General features: G+C 42.9%; 1 protein-coding gene across 1 annotated transcript; it reads right to left on the bottom strand.

The window, feature by feature from the left end:
- Positions 1-9967: 9967 nt before the first annotated feature.
- HOXC11 (homeobox C11) lies at positions 9968-15838 on the bottom strand. Its single transcript, XM_077788597.1, has 2 exons — positions 15241-15838; positions 9968-10200 (listed from the first exon to the last, which is right to left on the bottom strand). Exons 1-2 carry the CDS (start codon positions 15836-15838, stop codon positions 9968-9970), a joined length of 831 nt encoding a protein of 276 aa, XP_077644723.1.
- Positions 15839-16064: the final 226 nt, after the last annotated feature.

The following is a 16064-nucleotide window of genomic DNA, read 5'->3' as shown; positions in this document are numbered from 1 at the left end:
AGGTTTGAAGGGGAGAACCGATTTTTTTTCACCTTTGAGCGGGACAATCGGACTTTTCAAATAATATATTAAATTTTTATCTTTTTTTCCCCATCTTTCCCGTCCCCCCGAGGATTCTCCCTCCCTTTTCCCCCTCGCAGCCGCTTTTGATCTTGGCACATCTTTGCAGCAGATTTTTTATCAAAAGGCGCCGCGGGGCCCCTTGGGAAGGAGAAAAAATCCGAATTTTCCGCGTTTTCCCCCGTTTTTCGCACCCCCTCCTTCCCCGCTGCAATTCCAGTTTTTGGGGTTTTTTTTTCCCTGCCCCAAAATTCGCATTTTTTGTGGTTTTTTTTTTGGGGGAGGAAATTCCCGCCGCATTCCCGAGGTTTTTGTGGGATTCTCCCGCTCCAGCTGCGCCGCAGCCGCGGCCTCGCCGCCATTTCGGGGCAGAATCGCAAAAATTCCGATTTTTTCTCCATTTTTAACCCGGATTTCCCCCCAAAATCTGCCCCCGGAATTGCCTCTCCCCAGTTCTTCAATTTTAGGGCTGAAATTCCCATTTTTGGGGGGCTGTATATTTCTTTTATATTTATTTTTTCGGCGCAATTTTGTGTTTTTTTTTATTTTTAAGATGTCAAATCTCCTTTTAATCCTCGTTTATTTGGGGGATTTATTTACGTATTTATTTATCTGTTTATTTCTTTATCAATTTAATTACTGATTTCTCAATTTATTTCTTTAATTCCCGATTAATATATTTATTTCTCAATTTATTTATTCCGTTTCTATTAATAGATATTTTTATATTTATTTTTGTGGGTTTTTATACTTATTAATATATTTGTTAATATATTAATATACTTATTAATATATTAATTTGTGAATTTATTTGTATATTTATATATTTTCTGTATTTATATATGTATTTATTTATTTATTTTTATATTGACAATTTTTGTTGGGTTTTAATAATTTTGCATTTATTTTATACTTATATTAAATTTTATATATATTTATATTATATTTCTTTAGTTAATGATCTCTTCATTCATTAATTATCCACGCTTTCCTCCCAGAAGTTTTCTCTCATTTTGGGGTGTCTCTGATCATTTTTAAGGCTGTCAAAATTGAATATTTTAGTTAATTTCGCCTCAGGGATCCCTGCTCCGAGCCCGGCTGCCAAAAAAAGCGATTTTTTCCCCCAAAAAAGGAATTTTTTTTTGGAAATAGAAAATAAATGCACCAGTAAAATAATAGGAATTAAAAATAATAGTGTAAAATAAAAGAAGTTCAAAACAGGAATGAAAAGAAAATCGGAATAAAAATGGGAATAAAAATCAGTTAAGAAAATATGAATAGAAATAGGAAAAAAAAAGATTGAAAAGGAAATGAAAAGTGGGAATAAAAAATACGAATATAAAAATGGAACTAAAATGAGGAATTACAAATAATAAAAACAATAACTAATAATATATAATAAAAATAATTAAAATAGGGGTATAATAAAATAAGAATTTAAAATATTTTAAAATAATCTAAAATAACAAACAAAAACATAATAAAACAGGAATTAAAAATAATTTGAAAATCAAATTTTTAATAATATAAAATAAAAATTAAAATAAAAAAATAGAAAAAAAAAAAAAAAAAAAGGAATCAACTCACCAGGAATCATAAAAACAAATAATAAAATCAGGAGAAAACGCAGGAAAACGCAGAAATTCCCCAAATCCGGCAGCCCCAATCGCGGATTTTCATCCCCGGAGCTCCGCGGGCGCGGAGCCAAGGCCGAGTCCGAGCCGGGCGCGGATTTTGGGTGGAAAAAAGCGAAATTCGGGGCCCCCCGGGCGGGGCGGAGCCGAAGGGGTTAAAGGTGATGGACTTGACTCCCTGAAGTTCAAAGGCACCGAAATTCCCATTTTCCCACCCAAAATCGCGGGGGTTTGGAGAAAAATCGGAATATTTTCATTTTTGGGGTTTTTTCCCCACTCTCGCCTCAACTCCTGGCTCGTCCCCACCGCGGTTTGGAGTTCAAAGACACCAAAATTCTCGATTTTCCACCCAGAATCGCGGGAATTTTGGAGGAAAATACAAATATTTTCATTTTTTTGGGTTTTTTTTCCACTCTCGCCTCAATTCGTGGCTCGTCCCCATCGCGAATTTCGACTCAAACCACCAAAATTCCCATTTCTCACACCAAAAACTGGGAATTTGGGGGAATTTTGGAGAAAAAAATTGAGTATTTTTATTTTGGGGGATTTTTCTCCACTCTCACCTCAATTCGTGGCTCGTCCCCATCAGAGACACCAAAATTTGCTTTTTTCCCACCCAAAATCGCGAAAATTTTGAATAACTTTGGGGAGTTCTGAAGAATTTTGGAGGAAAATCTGAATATTTTGATTTTTTGGGGTTTTTTTCCCATTCTCACTTCAATTCGCCTCTGTCCCCCATCGCGATTTTCCCTTTTTCCCCCCTTTTTTTTCCCATTTTTTTCATTTTTTCCCTTTTTTTTCCTAAGGAATATTTAATGAGGCTTTTCCTGCACGCTCCATAAATTCGGTTTTATGGCCACCAGCGCCTTTTCCTGGGAGAAAAAAACCCAAAAAAAAAAAAATAAAACCAACTTTGAACTCGGCCTGGGGCTGGAGTGAGGTGGGGGAAAAAAAAAAAGGGAAAAAAGGGGAAAAATGAGAAAAAAGGCAGGGGGACATCAAAAATAGGGGAAAATAGAAATAAGAGGGGGAAAAATGGGAATAAAAGGGGGGAAATGGGGAAATAATGGGAATAAAAGGGGAAATAATGGGAATAAAAGGGGGGAAATGGTAAAAAATGGGAATAAAGGGGAAACATCGGGGAAACATGGGAATAAAAGGGGAAATATGGGAATAAAAGGGGAAATATGGGGGGAAAATGGAAATAAAAGGAGAAATAATGGGAATAAAAGGGTAAAATTGAAATAAAAGGGGAAATAGTGGGACTAAAAGGGGAAATAGGGGAATAAAATGGAAATAAGAGGGGAAATAATGGGAATAAAGGGGGGAAAGGTAAAACTGGGCCTAAAGGGGAAATATGGAGTAAAACTGGGATTAAAAGGGGAAATATGAGGGGGAATGGAAATAAAAGGGGAAATAATGGGAATAAAAGGGGAAAATTGAAATAAAAGGGGAAATAGTGGGACTAAAAGGGGAAATAGGGGAATAAAATGGAAATAAGAGGGGAAATAATGGGAATAAAGGGGGGAAAGGTAAAACTGGGCCTAAAGGGGAAATATGGAGTAAAACTGGGATTAAAAGGGGAAATATGAGGGGGAATGGAAATAAAAGGGGAAATAATGGGAATAAAAGGGGAAAATTGAAATAAAAGGGGAAATAGTGGGACTAAAAGGGAAAAAATGAGGGTAAAATTGGGACTGAAAGGGGAAATATGAGGGGGAAATGGAAATAAGAGGGGAAATAATGGAAATGAAAGGGGAAAATTGAAATAAAAGCGGAAATGGTGGCACTAAAAGGGGAAAAATGAGGACAAAACTGGGACTGAAAGGGGAAATATGGGGGGGAATGGAAATAAAAGGGGAAATAATGGGAATAAAGGGGAAATATGGGGTAAAACTGGGACTAGCAGGGAAATATGGGGTAAAACTGGGAGTAAAAGGGGAAATATGAGGGGGAATGGAAATAAAAGGGGAAATAATGGGAATAAAAGGGGAAATAATGAAAATAAGAGGGGAAATAATGGGAATAAAAGGGGAAATAATGGGAATAAAGGGGAAATATGGAGTAAAACTAGGAGTAAAAGGGGAAATATGAGGGGGAATGGAAATAAAAGGGGAAATAATGGAAATAAGAGGGGAAATAATGGAAATAAAAAGGGAAATAGGTGGTAAAACTGGGACAAAAAGGGGAACTCGGGGTAAAACTGGGACAAAAAGGGGAAACTCGCGGTAAAACTGGGACAAAAAGGGGAAACTCGCGGTAAAACTGGGACAAAAAGGGGAAACTCGGGGTAAACCCGGAGATAAATGGGGTAAAACTGGGACAAAAAGGGGAAACTCGCGGTAAAACTGGGACAAAAAGGGGAAACTCGGGGTAAACCCGGAGATAAATGGGGTAAAACTGGGACAAAAAGGGGAACTCGGGGTAAAACTGGGACAAAAAGGGGAACTCGGGGTAAACCCGGAGATAAATGGGGTAAAACTGGGACAAAAAGGGGAACTCGGGGTAAACCCGGAGATAAATGGGGTAAAACTGGGACAAAAAGGGGAAACTCGCGGTAAAACTGGGACAAAAAGGGGAAACTCGGGGTAAACCCGGAGATAAATGGGGTAAAACTGGGACAAAAAGGGGAACTCGGGTTAAAACCGGAGATAAATGGGGTAAAACTGGGACAAAAAGGGGAACTCGGGGTAAAACTGGGACAAAAAGGGGAAACTCGGGGTAAAACTGGGACAAAAAGGGGAACTCGGGGTAAACCCGGGACAAAAAGGGGAAACTCGGGGTAAACCCAGAGATAAATGGGGTAAAACTGGGACAAAAAGGGGAACTCGGGTTAAAACCGGAGATAAATGGGGTAAAACTGGGACAAAAAGGGGAACTCGGGGTAAAACTGGGACAAAAAGGGGAAACTCGGGGTAAACCCGGTTCAAAAGGGGGAACTCGGGGTAAAACTGGGACAAAAAGGGGGAACTCGGGGTAAACCCGGGACAAAAAGGGGACCTCGGGCTAAACCCGGGCTGAAGGGGCGAGGCTGGAGCCGGGCCTGGCGGTCGCGCGGCCCGCGCTAATTGCGGAAGCGGCGCGGCCAGACGCAATTAACGAGCGCGGCTTTAGAGCTTAATGAGCCCGGCGGGCCCGTCTAGACGGGGCCTCGGCACTTCGCGTTTCTCTCGGGTTTTTGTGCGCCGCCCGCCGCACCCAAACACGGCGGGGCGCGCCGCTCGCCTTTTCACCCTTTTCACCTTTTTTTCACCTTTTTTTCACCTTTTTTTCACCTTTTTTTCACCTTTTTTTCACCTTTTTTTCACCTTTTCTGTGGGTTCCTCCGGGCCTTTGTGCGCCGCCCGCCGCACCCAAACACGGCGGTTCGGCCCCGGGGCGCGCCGCTCGCCTTTTTCACCCTTTTCACCTTTTTTTCACCTTTTTTTCACCTTTTTTTCACCTTTTCTGTGGGTTCCTCTGGGCCTTTGTGCGCCGCCCGCCGCACCCAAACACGGCGGGGCGCGCCGCTCGCCTTTTTCACCCTTTTCACCTTTTTTTCACCTTTTCTGTGCGTTTCTCTCGGGCTTTGAACGCTCCACTTCGGCCTTTTTAATTTCTTTTTTTTCTCGGATTTTTTAAAGCTCCGCTTCGGCCTTTTTAATTTGAGGTTTTTTCTCGGATTTTATTTTTAACGCGCCATTTCGGCATTTTTAATTTGAATTTTTTTCTCGGATTTTTTAAAGCTCCATTTCGGCCTTTTTAATTTGAGTTTTTTCTCGGATTTTATTTTTAACGCGCCATTTCGGCCTTTTTAATTTGATTTTTTTCTCGGATTTTTTAAAGCTCCACTTCGACCTTTATAATTTGAGTTTTTTTTTTTTTTCTCTGATTTTTTAAAGCTCCATTTCGGCCTTTTTGAGTTTTTTTTCTCGGATTTTTAAAGCTCCACTTCGGCCTTTATAATTTGAGGGTTTTTTTTCCTCGGATTTTTTAAAGCTCCATTTCGGCCTTTTAATTTTGATTTTTTTTTTCCTCTGATTTTTTAACGTTCCATTTCGGCCTTTTAATTTGATCTCCCCCCCCCCCCCCCGCCCCCCATTTTTTTTTCAAATTTTTTAATTTAATTTTTTTTCATTTTAAAAAATCTTTTATCTAGCCTTTCTTTCTTTTTTTCCTTTTTTATTTTTCCCCATTATTTCGTCTTTTTAAAGCATATTTATTTTGGTTTTTCTTACCTTTGTTTTCTTTTAAATTCCTTTTACTTTTCATCCTTTTTCTTTTTTTCCCCTCCATCCTTCTGAGCATCTTTTAAACTGGATTTTTTACTTTTTTTGGCATCTTTTAAACTTTTTTTTGCTTCTTTTGTGGGGGAGTATTTTCCCCAGGCCGCGAAGCCTCGGATCTCCAGATTTATTTTCATTTGCACCTCCAAAAAATCGAATTTTTTCAGGTTTTGGGCCCAGCAGAAGAGGCAAAACCGAAGAGAAATAAAGGGAAATAAAGATAAATAAACAAAATAAAATAGAAATATGGATAAATAAAGATAATTAAAGACAAATAAAGTGAAAGAGAGAAATAAAGAGAAATATAAATAAATAAAATTCCTTTTCCCCCCGTTTTAATCAGAACCAGCCCAGGCCGATCCCTTGGAGCTCTCGCACGGAGTTAATTTGGATTTAATTTGGATTTAATTAGGATTTAATTGCGATTTAATTGCGACGGGCGCGAACCCGCCGCATTTTTGTGGTTTTTTTCCTCCAGATTTTCCTCCCATAAAACGCGGCCGCCATCAAAGCGGATTTTTGTGGGGTTTTGGGGCTTTTTGGGGGTTTTTTGTTGTTTTTTCCTCGCTTAACAGCGGCGCGCCTTGAAAGGGAGAAGGGAATTTTACAGGAGCGCGCGAAGAAACGGAATAAATGGGATTTTTTTTTCGGCCTTTTCCTCGCTTTTATCCCCCCCAAACTCCATAAAATCCCGGAATTGGCGATTCTGAGCCCAAAGCCGAGCCCGCCGCCCTTTGTTCCCCCAGCGCGGGAAAGCAACAAAAAACGGCGGAAAAAAACAACAAAAAGTGGGAAAAAAATGGACTTTGTGGCTGTGAACTTGTTGGGATTTGCCGAAAAACTTGACTTTGCATTTGGAGTTTGGTATCCTTGACTGAGGCGCGCGGAATTCCCAATTTCCGCCCTTTTGGGGTTTATTTTTGGCGTGTTTTGGGGTTTTTTCTTTCCAGCAGAGCGAGCTCTGGGGAAGGGGGAAAAAATTGAATTAAAAAAAAAAAAAAGGGGAAATTTGAATTATGAGGGGTAAAAATGCAAAAAATGGAGGAGGAATGGGAGATTTGGGGTGAAAATGGGAATAAAAATTATTATTATTATTAATAAATAAAAAAAAAAAAAAATAGGAATAGGAATAGGAATAATAAAATAACAGCAAGAATAGGAACAGGAATACGAATAAGAAAATAATAAGTATAAGAATACGAATAAGAAAATAAAAATAATTTAAAACAAAAGAAAAGGTAATAGAAATCAATTTTTTTTTAATTTAAATAATTTTTTAAATCAATCAAAATTAAAAATAACTAATTAAATAAGAAATAAAAATATAAAAATAAAATAAAAATAAAATATTAAAATAAATATGTAAAACATTAAAATAAATATGTAAAAATATTAAAATAAATATACAAGGTATAAAAAGAAATCTATAAAATATAAAAAGAAATCTATAAAATATAAAAATAAATCTAAAAAATAGATATACAAAGGAATAAAACGAAGGGAAATCAAATAAAAAGGACACCCAATAAATCCCAAACCTCCCCCAGCTCCGGCGGAACTCCGGGCTGAGCCCGCGGGAGGAAATTCCCGATTTTGGCCGGGGAAGCCCCGGCTTTAAAGAGGGAAATTCCAATAAAATGTCAAATAAAACCCTGATGGAGAACAGGCCGTGAACGTCTTTATTCCGCACCATTCCCTCGCTTTACACACACACAAATTCCTCTTGTTTTTCTGCATTTTTCACCTTTTCCGGGATTTTTTTTTCCCTCTTCTTCTTCGCCTCCCTTTTCCCGACGACAAAAATTTTAAAAAATCAAAATACAAAATGAAACCGCGGCGGGGTTGATGCACAAAGCGTTGGAAATTGGATTTTTCCGCATGGATTTTGCCCCAGAAATGAATTTTCCTGCCCATTCTCCCCTGAAGATGTGGAAATTTGGGGTTTTTTGGGGGGGAATTCTCCTTTTTGACCCCAAATTTGGGGGTTTTGGGGATGGAAACTTCCAGGGCAGCTGCGGCCCCGCGGCTGAGTTGGAATTCCCTTGTGCCTGAAGGAGAATAAAAATTAAAATAATATAATAATATAATAATAATAATAAAATATATATATAAAAAGGAATCACAGACTGTCCAGGGTGAAAAATAAAAAAAAAAGGGGAGAACAATTAAAATTAAATAAAGTCCACGGAGTTCAAGTCCTTGAAATTGGGAGGGGGGGACCCAACAAAAATCAGAAAAAAAAACAGGAAAAATAAGGGGAAAACAGGAAAAATCAGGAAAAATAAGCAAAACCTAGGAAAAGTTCGGGAAAATTAGGAAAAATAAGGAAAGAGACCCAAAAAATCAGAAATAAAATTAGAAAATAATCAGGAAAACACTGAAAAAATTAGGAAAAAAAGGGAAAATCAGGAAAAAAAAAATCAGAGACTAATCTGGAAGTAATCAGGAAAAAAACAAAACAGACAAAACCTATAAATAAACAGGAAAACCAGGGGGGAAAAAAAGAGACAATAAATCAGAAAAAATCCTGGAAAAACAAAAAAATTCAGAATAGATCAGGAAAAAAAAAAAAAAAAAAGGAAAAAATAATTTTGAAAAATAACCAGGTAAAGAAAAAAAGAAAAAACCTGGAAAAAAAAAAAACAAACCAGGGAAAAAAAATTAAAATAAACCTGGGAAAAATCAGAAAAAATCAGAAGTTCCGTTAAAAAGCATTAAAAAAAAAAAAAAAAACAAAAAACCAAAAACAAAAAAAAAACAGGAAAAAAACCCAGGAAAATTTCAGAAAAACCCAGAAAAGAAATCAGAAAGAAACCCAGAAAAAATCAGGAAAAACCCAAAAAAAACTATCTAACTACAAAAACCGGGGAAAATCGTGGGGTGGGAAAAAAAAAAAAAAAAAACCAGAAAAACTATTTAAAAAAATTTAAAAAGCAAAAAATAACAGAAAAAATAACACAGAAAAAATGACACAGAAAAAATAACACAGAAAAAAATCAGGAAAAGAACCCAGAAAAAAAATCAGGAAAAAAATCAGGGAAAAAAAAAAACAGGAGAAAAAAAACCCAAACAAACAAACAAACAAACAAAAATAATAAAAAAGGAAAAAATCGGGGAAAAATAATAAAAAATTCAGAAAAATCAGAAAAAAATACAGAAAAATCAGAAAATAATCAGGAAAAAATACAGAAAAATCAGAAAATAATCAGAGAAAAAATACAGAAAAATCAGAAAATAATCAGAAAAAAATACAGAAAAAAATACAGAAAAATCAGAAAATAATCAGAAAAAAAAAACAGAAAAATCAGAAAATAATCAGAGAAAAAATACAGAAAAATCAGAAAATACTCAGGAAAAAAAAAATCAGAAAGAAACCCAGAAAAGCCAGCAAAACCCCAGGAAGAAATGGGAAGGAAAGGGCAAATCCGTGCAGCCCGGGGGTCGCCGCTGCCCCGCGCGCGGCCGCGGCTCGGCCGGGATTTTGGGGCCGTTTCGGGGATTTCGGGCGGGATTTTGGGGCCGTTTCGGGGATTTCGGGCGGGATTTTGGGGCCGGTTCGGGCGGGATTTTGGGGCCGTTTCGGCCGGGATTTTGGGGCCGTTTCGGGCGGGATTTTGGGGCCGTTTCGGCCGGGATTTTGGGGCCGTTTCGGCCGGGATTTTGGGGCCGTTTCGGCCGGGATTTTGGGGCCGTTTCGGGCGGGATTTTGGGGCCAGTTCGGGCGGGATTTTGGGGCCGGTTCGGGCGGGATTTTGGGGCCGGTTCGGGCGGGATTTTGGGGCCGTTTCGGGCGGGATTTTGGGGCCGTTTCGGGCGGGATTTTGGGGCCGTTTCGGGCGGGATTTTGGGGCCGTTTCGGGCGGGATTTCGGGGCCGGTTCGGGCGGGATTTTGGGGCCGTTTCGGGCGGGATTTTGGGGCCGTTTCTGGCGGGATTTTGGGGCCGTTTCGGGCAGGATTTTGGGGCCGTTTGGGGGTTTCGGGCGGGATTTTGGGGCCGTTCCGGGGCTCACAACAAGGGGTTCCCGGAGAAGAACTGCAGGCGGTCCCGGCTCAGCTTCTTCTCCTTCATGCGGCGGTTCTGGAACCAGATCTTCACCTGGCGGTCGCTGAGGTTCAGCAGCCGCGAGAGCTGCAGCCGCTTCTCCTTGTTGATGTAGACGTTGAAGAAGAATTCCCGCTCCAGCTCGCGGATCTGGAATTTGGAGTACGGGCAGCGCTTCTTGCGCGTCCGCGGAGCGCCTGGGACACGGGGAAAGCGGCGTGAGGGGCGGGGGGACACGGGGATTGGGGGACGGGGTGGGGAGTGGGGGGAAATGGGATAAAAATGGGATAAAAATGGGGTTAGAATGGGGGAAACAGAATGGGGAATGGGGGGTTAAAGGGGGGAAAAATGGGGGGAATATGATGGGGAATGGGGGGTTAATATGTGGGAAACAGAATGGGGAATGGGGGGTTAAAATGGGGGAAACAGAATGGGGAATGGGGGGTTAAAATGGGGGAAAATGGGGTTAAAATGGGGTTAAAATGGGGGAAACAGAATGGGGAATGGGGGGTTAAAATGGGGGAAAATGGGGTTAAAATGGGGTTAAAATGGGGGAAACAGAATGGGGAATGGGGGGTGAAAATGGGGGAAATATGGAGGGAATATGGAGGGAATATGATGGGGAATGGGGGGTTAAAATGGGGTTAAAATGGGGGAAACAGAATGGGGAATGGGGGTCAAAATGGGGTTAAATTGGGATAAAAATGGGATAAAAATGGGGGAAATATGATGGGGGATGGGGGGTTAAAATGGGGGGAAAATGGGATAAAAATGGGGGAAACAGAATGGGGAATGGGGGGTAAAATTGGGGAAAAATGGGGGGAATATGGGATAAAAATGGGGGAAATATGATGGGCAATGGGGGTTCAAAATGGGGTTAAAGTGGGGGAAAAAGAATGGGGAATGGGGAGTTAAAATGGGATAAAAATGGGATAAAAATGGGGGAAATATGATGGGGAATGGGGGGTTAAAATGGGGGGGAAATGGGGGAAATATGGGGGGAATATGATGGGGAATGGGGGGTTAAAATGGGATAAAAATGGGGGGAAAACAATGGGGAATGGGGGGTCAAAATGGGGGAAAAATGGGGTTAAAATGGGGGGAATAGAATGGGGAATGTGGGTTAAAATGGGGCTAAAATGGGGGAAATATGATGGGGAATGGGGGGTTAAAATGGGATAAAAATGGGGAAAATAGAATGGGGAATGGGGGGTTAAATTGGGTTAAAAATGGGGATTTGGTGTGCGGTGGGTGGGAAAATAGATTGGGAAATATGGAATTTTAAATGGGATAAATAGACTGGGATATTTGGGATTTGAAATGGGATGGTGGGTTGAAAATGGGAATAATAGCTTGGGAAATATGGAAATGAAAATGGGATGGGTAGGCGGAAATTGGGATAAATAGACTGGGAAATGTTTGATTTAAAATGGGATAAATAGGCTGGGAAATGTGGGGTTTAAAATGGGATTAAAATGGGGGGAATAGAATGGGAAATGTGGGATTTAAAGTGGGATGAAAATGGGAAAAATAGACTGGAAAAATTCACCATTAAAAAAAGAATGGGTGGGCTGAAAATGGGAAAATTGTTAACTTAAAAGGGGATGAGTGGGATGAAAATGGGATGGATAGAGTGGGGAAAATTATAATTAAAAAATAAATGGGTGGATTGAAAATGGGAAAAATACATAATTTTAAAAGGGATAGGTGGCCCGAAAAAGGGATAAATAGCCTGGAAAAATCGGTAATTTAAAAAGGGATGGGTAACCCCAAAAAAGGATAAATAGACTGGAAAATTAAATTATTCTAGAAGGGATGGGTTGACCAAAAATGGGATGAATATACTGAAAAAAAAGAAAGTAATGGGTAGCCCAAAAAAGGGATAAATGATCCCAAAATGATAAATGATCCCAAAAGGAATGGGTAGCCTAAAAAGGGATGGATAACCCCAAAAGGAATTAAGAATAATTAACTCCAAAAGGAAAAAAAAAATACCCCAAAAATTCATAAATACCCCAGAAGGAATACATCAACCCAAAAGGAGTAAATACCCCAAAAGGAATAAATAACCCCAAAGGAAATTAATACCCCAAAAATGAATAAATACCCCATGAAGGAATAAATACCCCAAAAGGAATAAATACCCCAGAAATTGATAAATACCCCAAAAGGAATAAATAACCCCAAAGGGATTTAATACCCTAAAAATGAATAAATACCATAAAAGGAATAAATACCCCAACAGGAATAAATACCTCAAAACATTAATAAATACCCCAAAACATTAATAAATACCCCAGAACATTAATAAATACCCCCAAAAATCACTAAAAATCCTGAAAGAAGAATTAACCTCAGAATGGAGAATTACCCTAGAAGGAAGAAATCCCCGAAAAGGAACAAATAACCCCAAATCCGCGGTGGGAGCGGCAGAAATTTGGGATTCCCGGGAGGGCGCGGAGGCCGGAGCGCGGGCAGGGCGCATTTCGGGGAATTCCCGGCCCGGGCGGGATTTGGGCGGATTTGGGCGGGTTTGGGGTTTTTGGGGAGCAGAGCCGGGTTTGGGGTGGTTAAGCGGGTTTGGGGTGGTTAAGCGGGTTTGGGGTGGGTTAAGCGGGTTTGGGGTGGGTTTGGGATGGGTTAAACCGGGGTTTGGGGTGGTTAAGCGAGGTTTGGGGTGGGCTTGGGGTGGGTTAAACCGGGTTTGGGGTGGGTTTGGGATGGGTTAAACCGGGTTTGGGGTGGGTTAAGCGGGTTTGGGGTGGGTTAAACCGGGTTTGGGGTGGGTTTGGGATGGGTTAAACCGGGTTTGGGGTGGGTTAAGCGGGTTTGGGGTGGGTTAAACTGGGTTTGGGGTGGGTTTGGGGTGGGTTAAGCCGGGTTTGGGGTGGGTTAAGCGGGGTTTGGGGTGTGTTTGGGGTGGGTTAAACCGGGTTTGGGGTGGGTTAAGCCGGGTTTGGGGTGGGTTAAGCGGGGTTTGGGGTGGGTTAAGAGGGGTTTGGGGTGAGTTAAGCGGGGTTTGGGGTGGGTTAAACCGGGTTTGGGGTGGGTTAAGAGGGGTTTGGGGTGGGTTTGGGATGGGTTAAACCGGGTTTGGGGTGGGTTAAGCCGGGTTTGGGGTGGGTTAAGCCGGGTTTGGGGTGGGTTAAGCCGGGTTTGGGGTGGGTTAAGCGGGGTTTGGGGTGGGTTTGGGGTGGGTTAAGCCGGGTTTGGGGTGAGTTAAGCGGGTTTGGGGTGGGTTTGGGGTGGGTTAAACCGGGTTTGGGGTGGGTTTGGGATGGGTTAAACCGGGTTTGGGGTGGGTTAAGCGGGGTTTGGGATGGGTTAAACCGGGTTTGGGGTGGGTTAAGCCGGGTTTGGGGTGGGTTAAGCCGGGTTTGGGGTGGGTTTGGGGTGGGTTAAACCGGGTTTGGGGTGGGTTAAGCGGGGTTTGGGGTGGGTTAAGCCGGGTTTGGGGTGGGTTTGGGGTGGGTTAAACCGGGTTTGGGGTGGGTTTGGGGTGGGTTAAGCCGGGTTTGGGGAGGGTTAAGCCGGGTTTGGGGAGGGTTAAGCCGGGTTTAGGGAGGGAAGGGATCAAAGCAGCGCCGATATCAGCGCGGCACGATTTAGGTCGCGATTAGGGAGCAGAGCCGCGGTTCCGCGCCAGTTTCTGATTAACTCCAGCCCCGCCACACACGCGAGGGAAGGAATCAAAGCCGGGAAATTCGGGATGGGATCCTCGGAGGCGCCGGGGAGGCAGAACATTCCCCAAAAAATCCCAAAAGGCAAAGCAACCCCAAAAATAAAATACCCCCCAAAAAAATCCCAAATGGCAAAGCAACCCCAAAAATAAAATACCCCCAAAAAAAAAATCCCAAATGGCAAAGCAACCCCAAAAATAAAATACCCCAAAAAAAAAATCCCAAATGGCAAAGCAACCCCAAAAATAAAATACCCCCAAAAAAAACCCAAATGGCAAAGCAACCCCAAAAATAAAATACCCCCAAAAGGCAGAACATCCCCCCAAAAAAATCCCAAACGGCGAAGCAACCCCAAAAATAAATCCCCCCCAAAAAATCCCAAATGGCAAAGCAACCCCAAAAATAAAATACCCCCCAAAATCCCAAAAGGCAGAACATTCCCTCCAAAAAAAAATCCCAAAAGGCAAAGCAACCCAAAAATAAAATACTCCCCCAAAATCCCAAAAGGCAAAGCAACCCAAAAATAAAATACTCCCCCAAAATCCCAAAAGGCAGAACATTCCCTCCAAAATAAATCCCAAAAGGCAAAGCAACCCCCAAAAAGAAATCCCTCCAAAACATCCCAAAAGGCCGAACAGCCAAAAAAAGCCATCCCAAAAGGTAGGGCAGCCCGAAAAGGATCCCAAAAGGCAGAACATTCCCCCCAAAAAATCCCATAACGTAAATGAGCTCGAACTAACATCCCAAAAGTGCAAATGTTCAAAAAAAAAAAAAAAAAAAAAATCCCAAAAGGTAAAACAGCCTCAAAACCCCATCCCAAAAGGCAAAATAGCCCCCAAATAAATCTCCAAAACAGTCCCGGATTCCCGGAGCGGCACCGAGGCTAAATAAATAAAATAAGATCAAATAAAATTCCTAAAATGAAATTTAACATGAAATTTAAAATCCGGTTTCGAGGCGATCCAAAGGGAAATCCTCTCCTGACAAAGCGCGGCTCGGGAGGGGAGGATGCGCCTGGAAAAATGGGGGGAAATTCTCCTTTTTGGCCCCAATTGCGGCGGTTCCTCCCTCAGCCCGCGCCTGCCCGGCCGCAGAGGGCTCGGCAGCGCGTTTTAATTAGAAATTAATTTAAAAAGCATCCCCAAAGCGCGGGGAGCGGCGGGGGAAGCCCGCGCGTTCTGCCCAATTGCCTCTCACCCTCGGCAACCCCGATCCTTTAAAACGCCCGCCTAAGTTCATGATCAAAGTTAATATTTGTCACCGGCCGCGCTTTTAAAATTTCACAGCCTCGCAGAGAGACAGCGAGGGACGTGGCCGCGCTTAACATCCCCTCTTCACGTTTTGTTTTTCCTTTTTTTGTTGTTTGGTTTTGTTTTGTTCTGCCAGCCCTTCTCTTTTTTTTTTTTTTTTTTTCCCCTTTTTTTCGCCATCGTAAAAAAATAAAATAAATGCGGGGGAGAGAGAAAGAAGAAAGCGCTTCGGAGCTTCTCATAAAACGCTGGCCGCGCTTATAAAAGTGCACATAAAAAAGCTCGGCCGGGCCGCGGCTCGACCTACCGGCGGCGCCGCTCTTGGAGCCGTCCTTGGCTCCGGGCGCCGAGCCGGGCTTGGCGTTCTCCTCCTCCTCGTCCTCCTCCTCGTCCTCGCCGTGCGGCCCGTCGGGCGCGGAGCCCTCGAGGAAGCGATCGAAGCCCTGCGGCAGCACGGAGCCGCGGCTGGGCGCGGGGTGGAGCGCGGCCGCGGAGTGCTGCTGGTGCTGCTGGTGGTGCTGGTGCTGCTGGTGGTGGTTTTGGTGGTGCTGGTGGTGGTGCTGGTGGAACTCGTCGCTCTTCACCAGCACCTCGGCGGGCGGGATGCACTCCCTGTGCAGCAGCTCCTCCGCGGGGCAGCACGCCGCGTAATTCCCGCGCGGGTGCCACTTGGCCGAGGGCTCCAGCGCGTAGGGCACCTCGCGGGGCACCTGCGCCAGGTTGGCGGCGTACGGGTACGAGATCTGGCGAGCGGGGGCGAACGGGGGCACGGCCGGGAAGTCGGGCACGTAGTAGGTGCAGCTGGGCAGGTACAGGTTGCCCGCGCGGTCGCCGAAGTCGCCGCCGCCGCGCTCCTTGCGCGTCTGCGAGGGGCAGAAGTTGCCCAGGTTCACCGAGTTGAACATCCTGGCCCCGGCGCTGTGGAGGGGCTTTTTTTGGGGTTTTGTTTTTTTATATATAAGCCGCGCTGCTCGGGGTTGAGAGGTTTTTTTTTTTTTCCTCCCTGAGCTTTTTTTTTTTTTTTTTTTTTCGCCTTTTTTTTTTTTTCCTCCTTTTTTTTTTTCTTTTTTTTTTTTTCCTGTGTGTGTGTGGAAAGAGCGGGGGAGGGAGGGGGAAAAGCGGCGCGGAGGG

This window comes from Lonchura striata, chromosome 27, assembly GCF_046129695.1.
Source record: "Lonchura striata isolate bLonStr1 chromosome 27, bLonStr1.mat, whole genome shotgun sequence".
NCBI lineage: Eukaryota > Metazoa > Chordata > Aves > Passeriformes > Estrildidae > Lonchura > Lonchura striata.
Note: the sequence above shows the minus strand (reverse complement) of the source record. Positions and strands in the feature narration are given on the sequence as shown.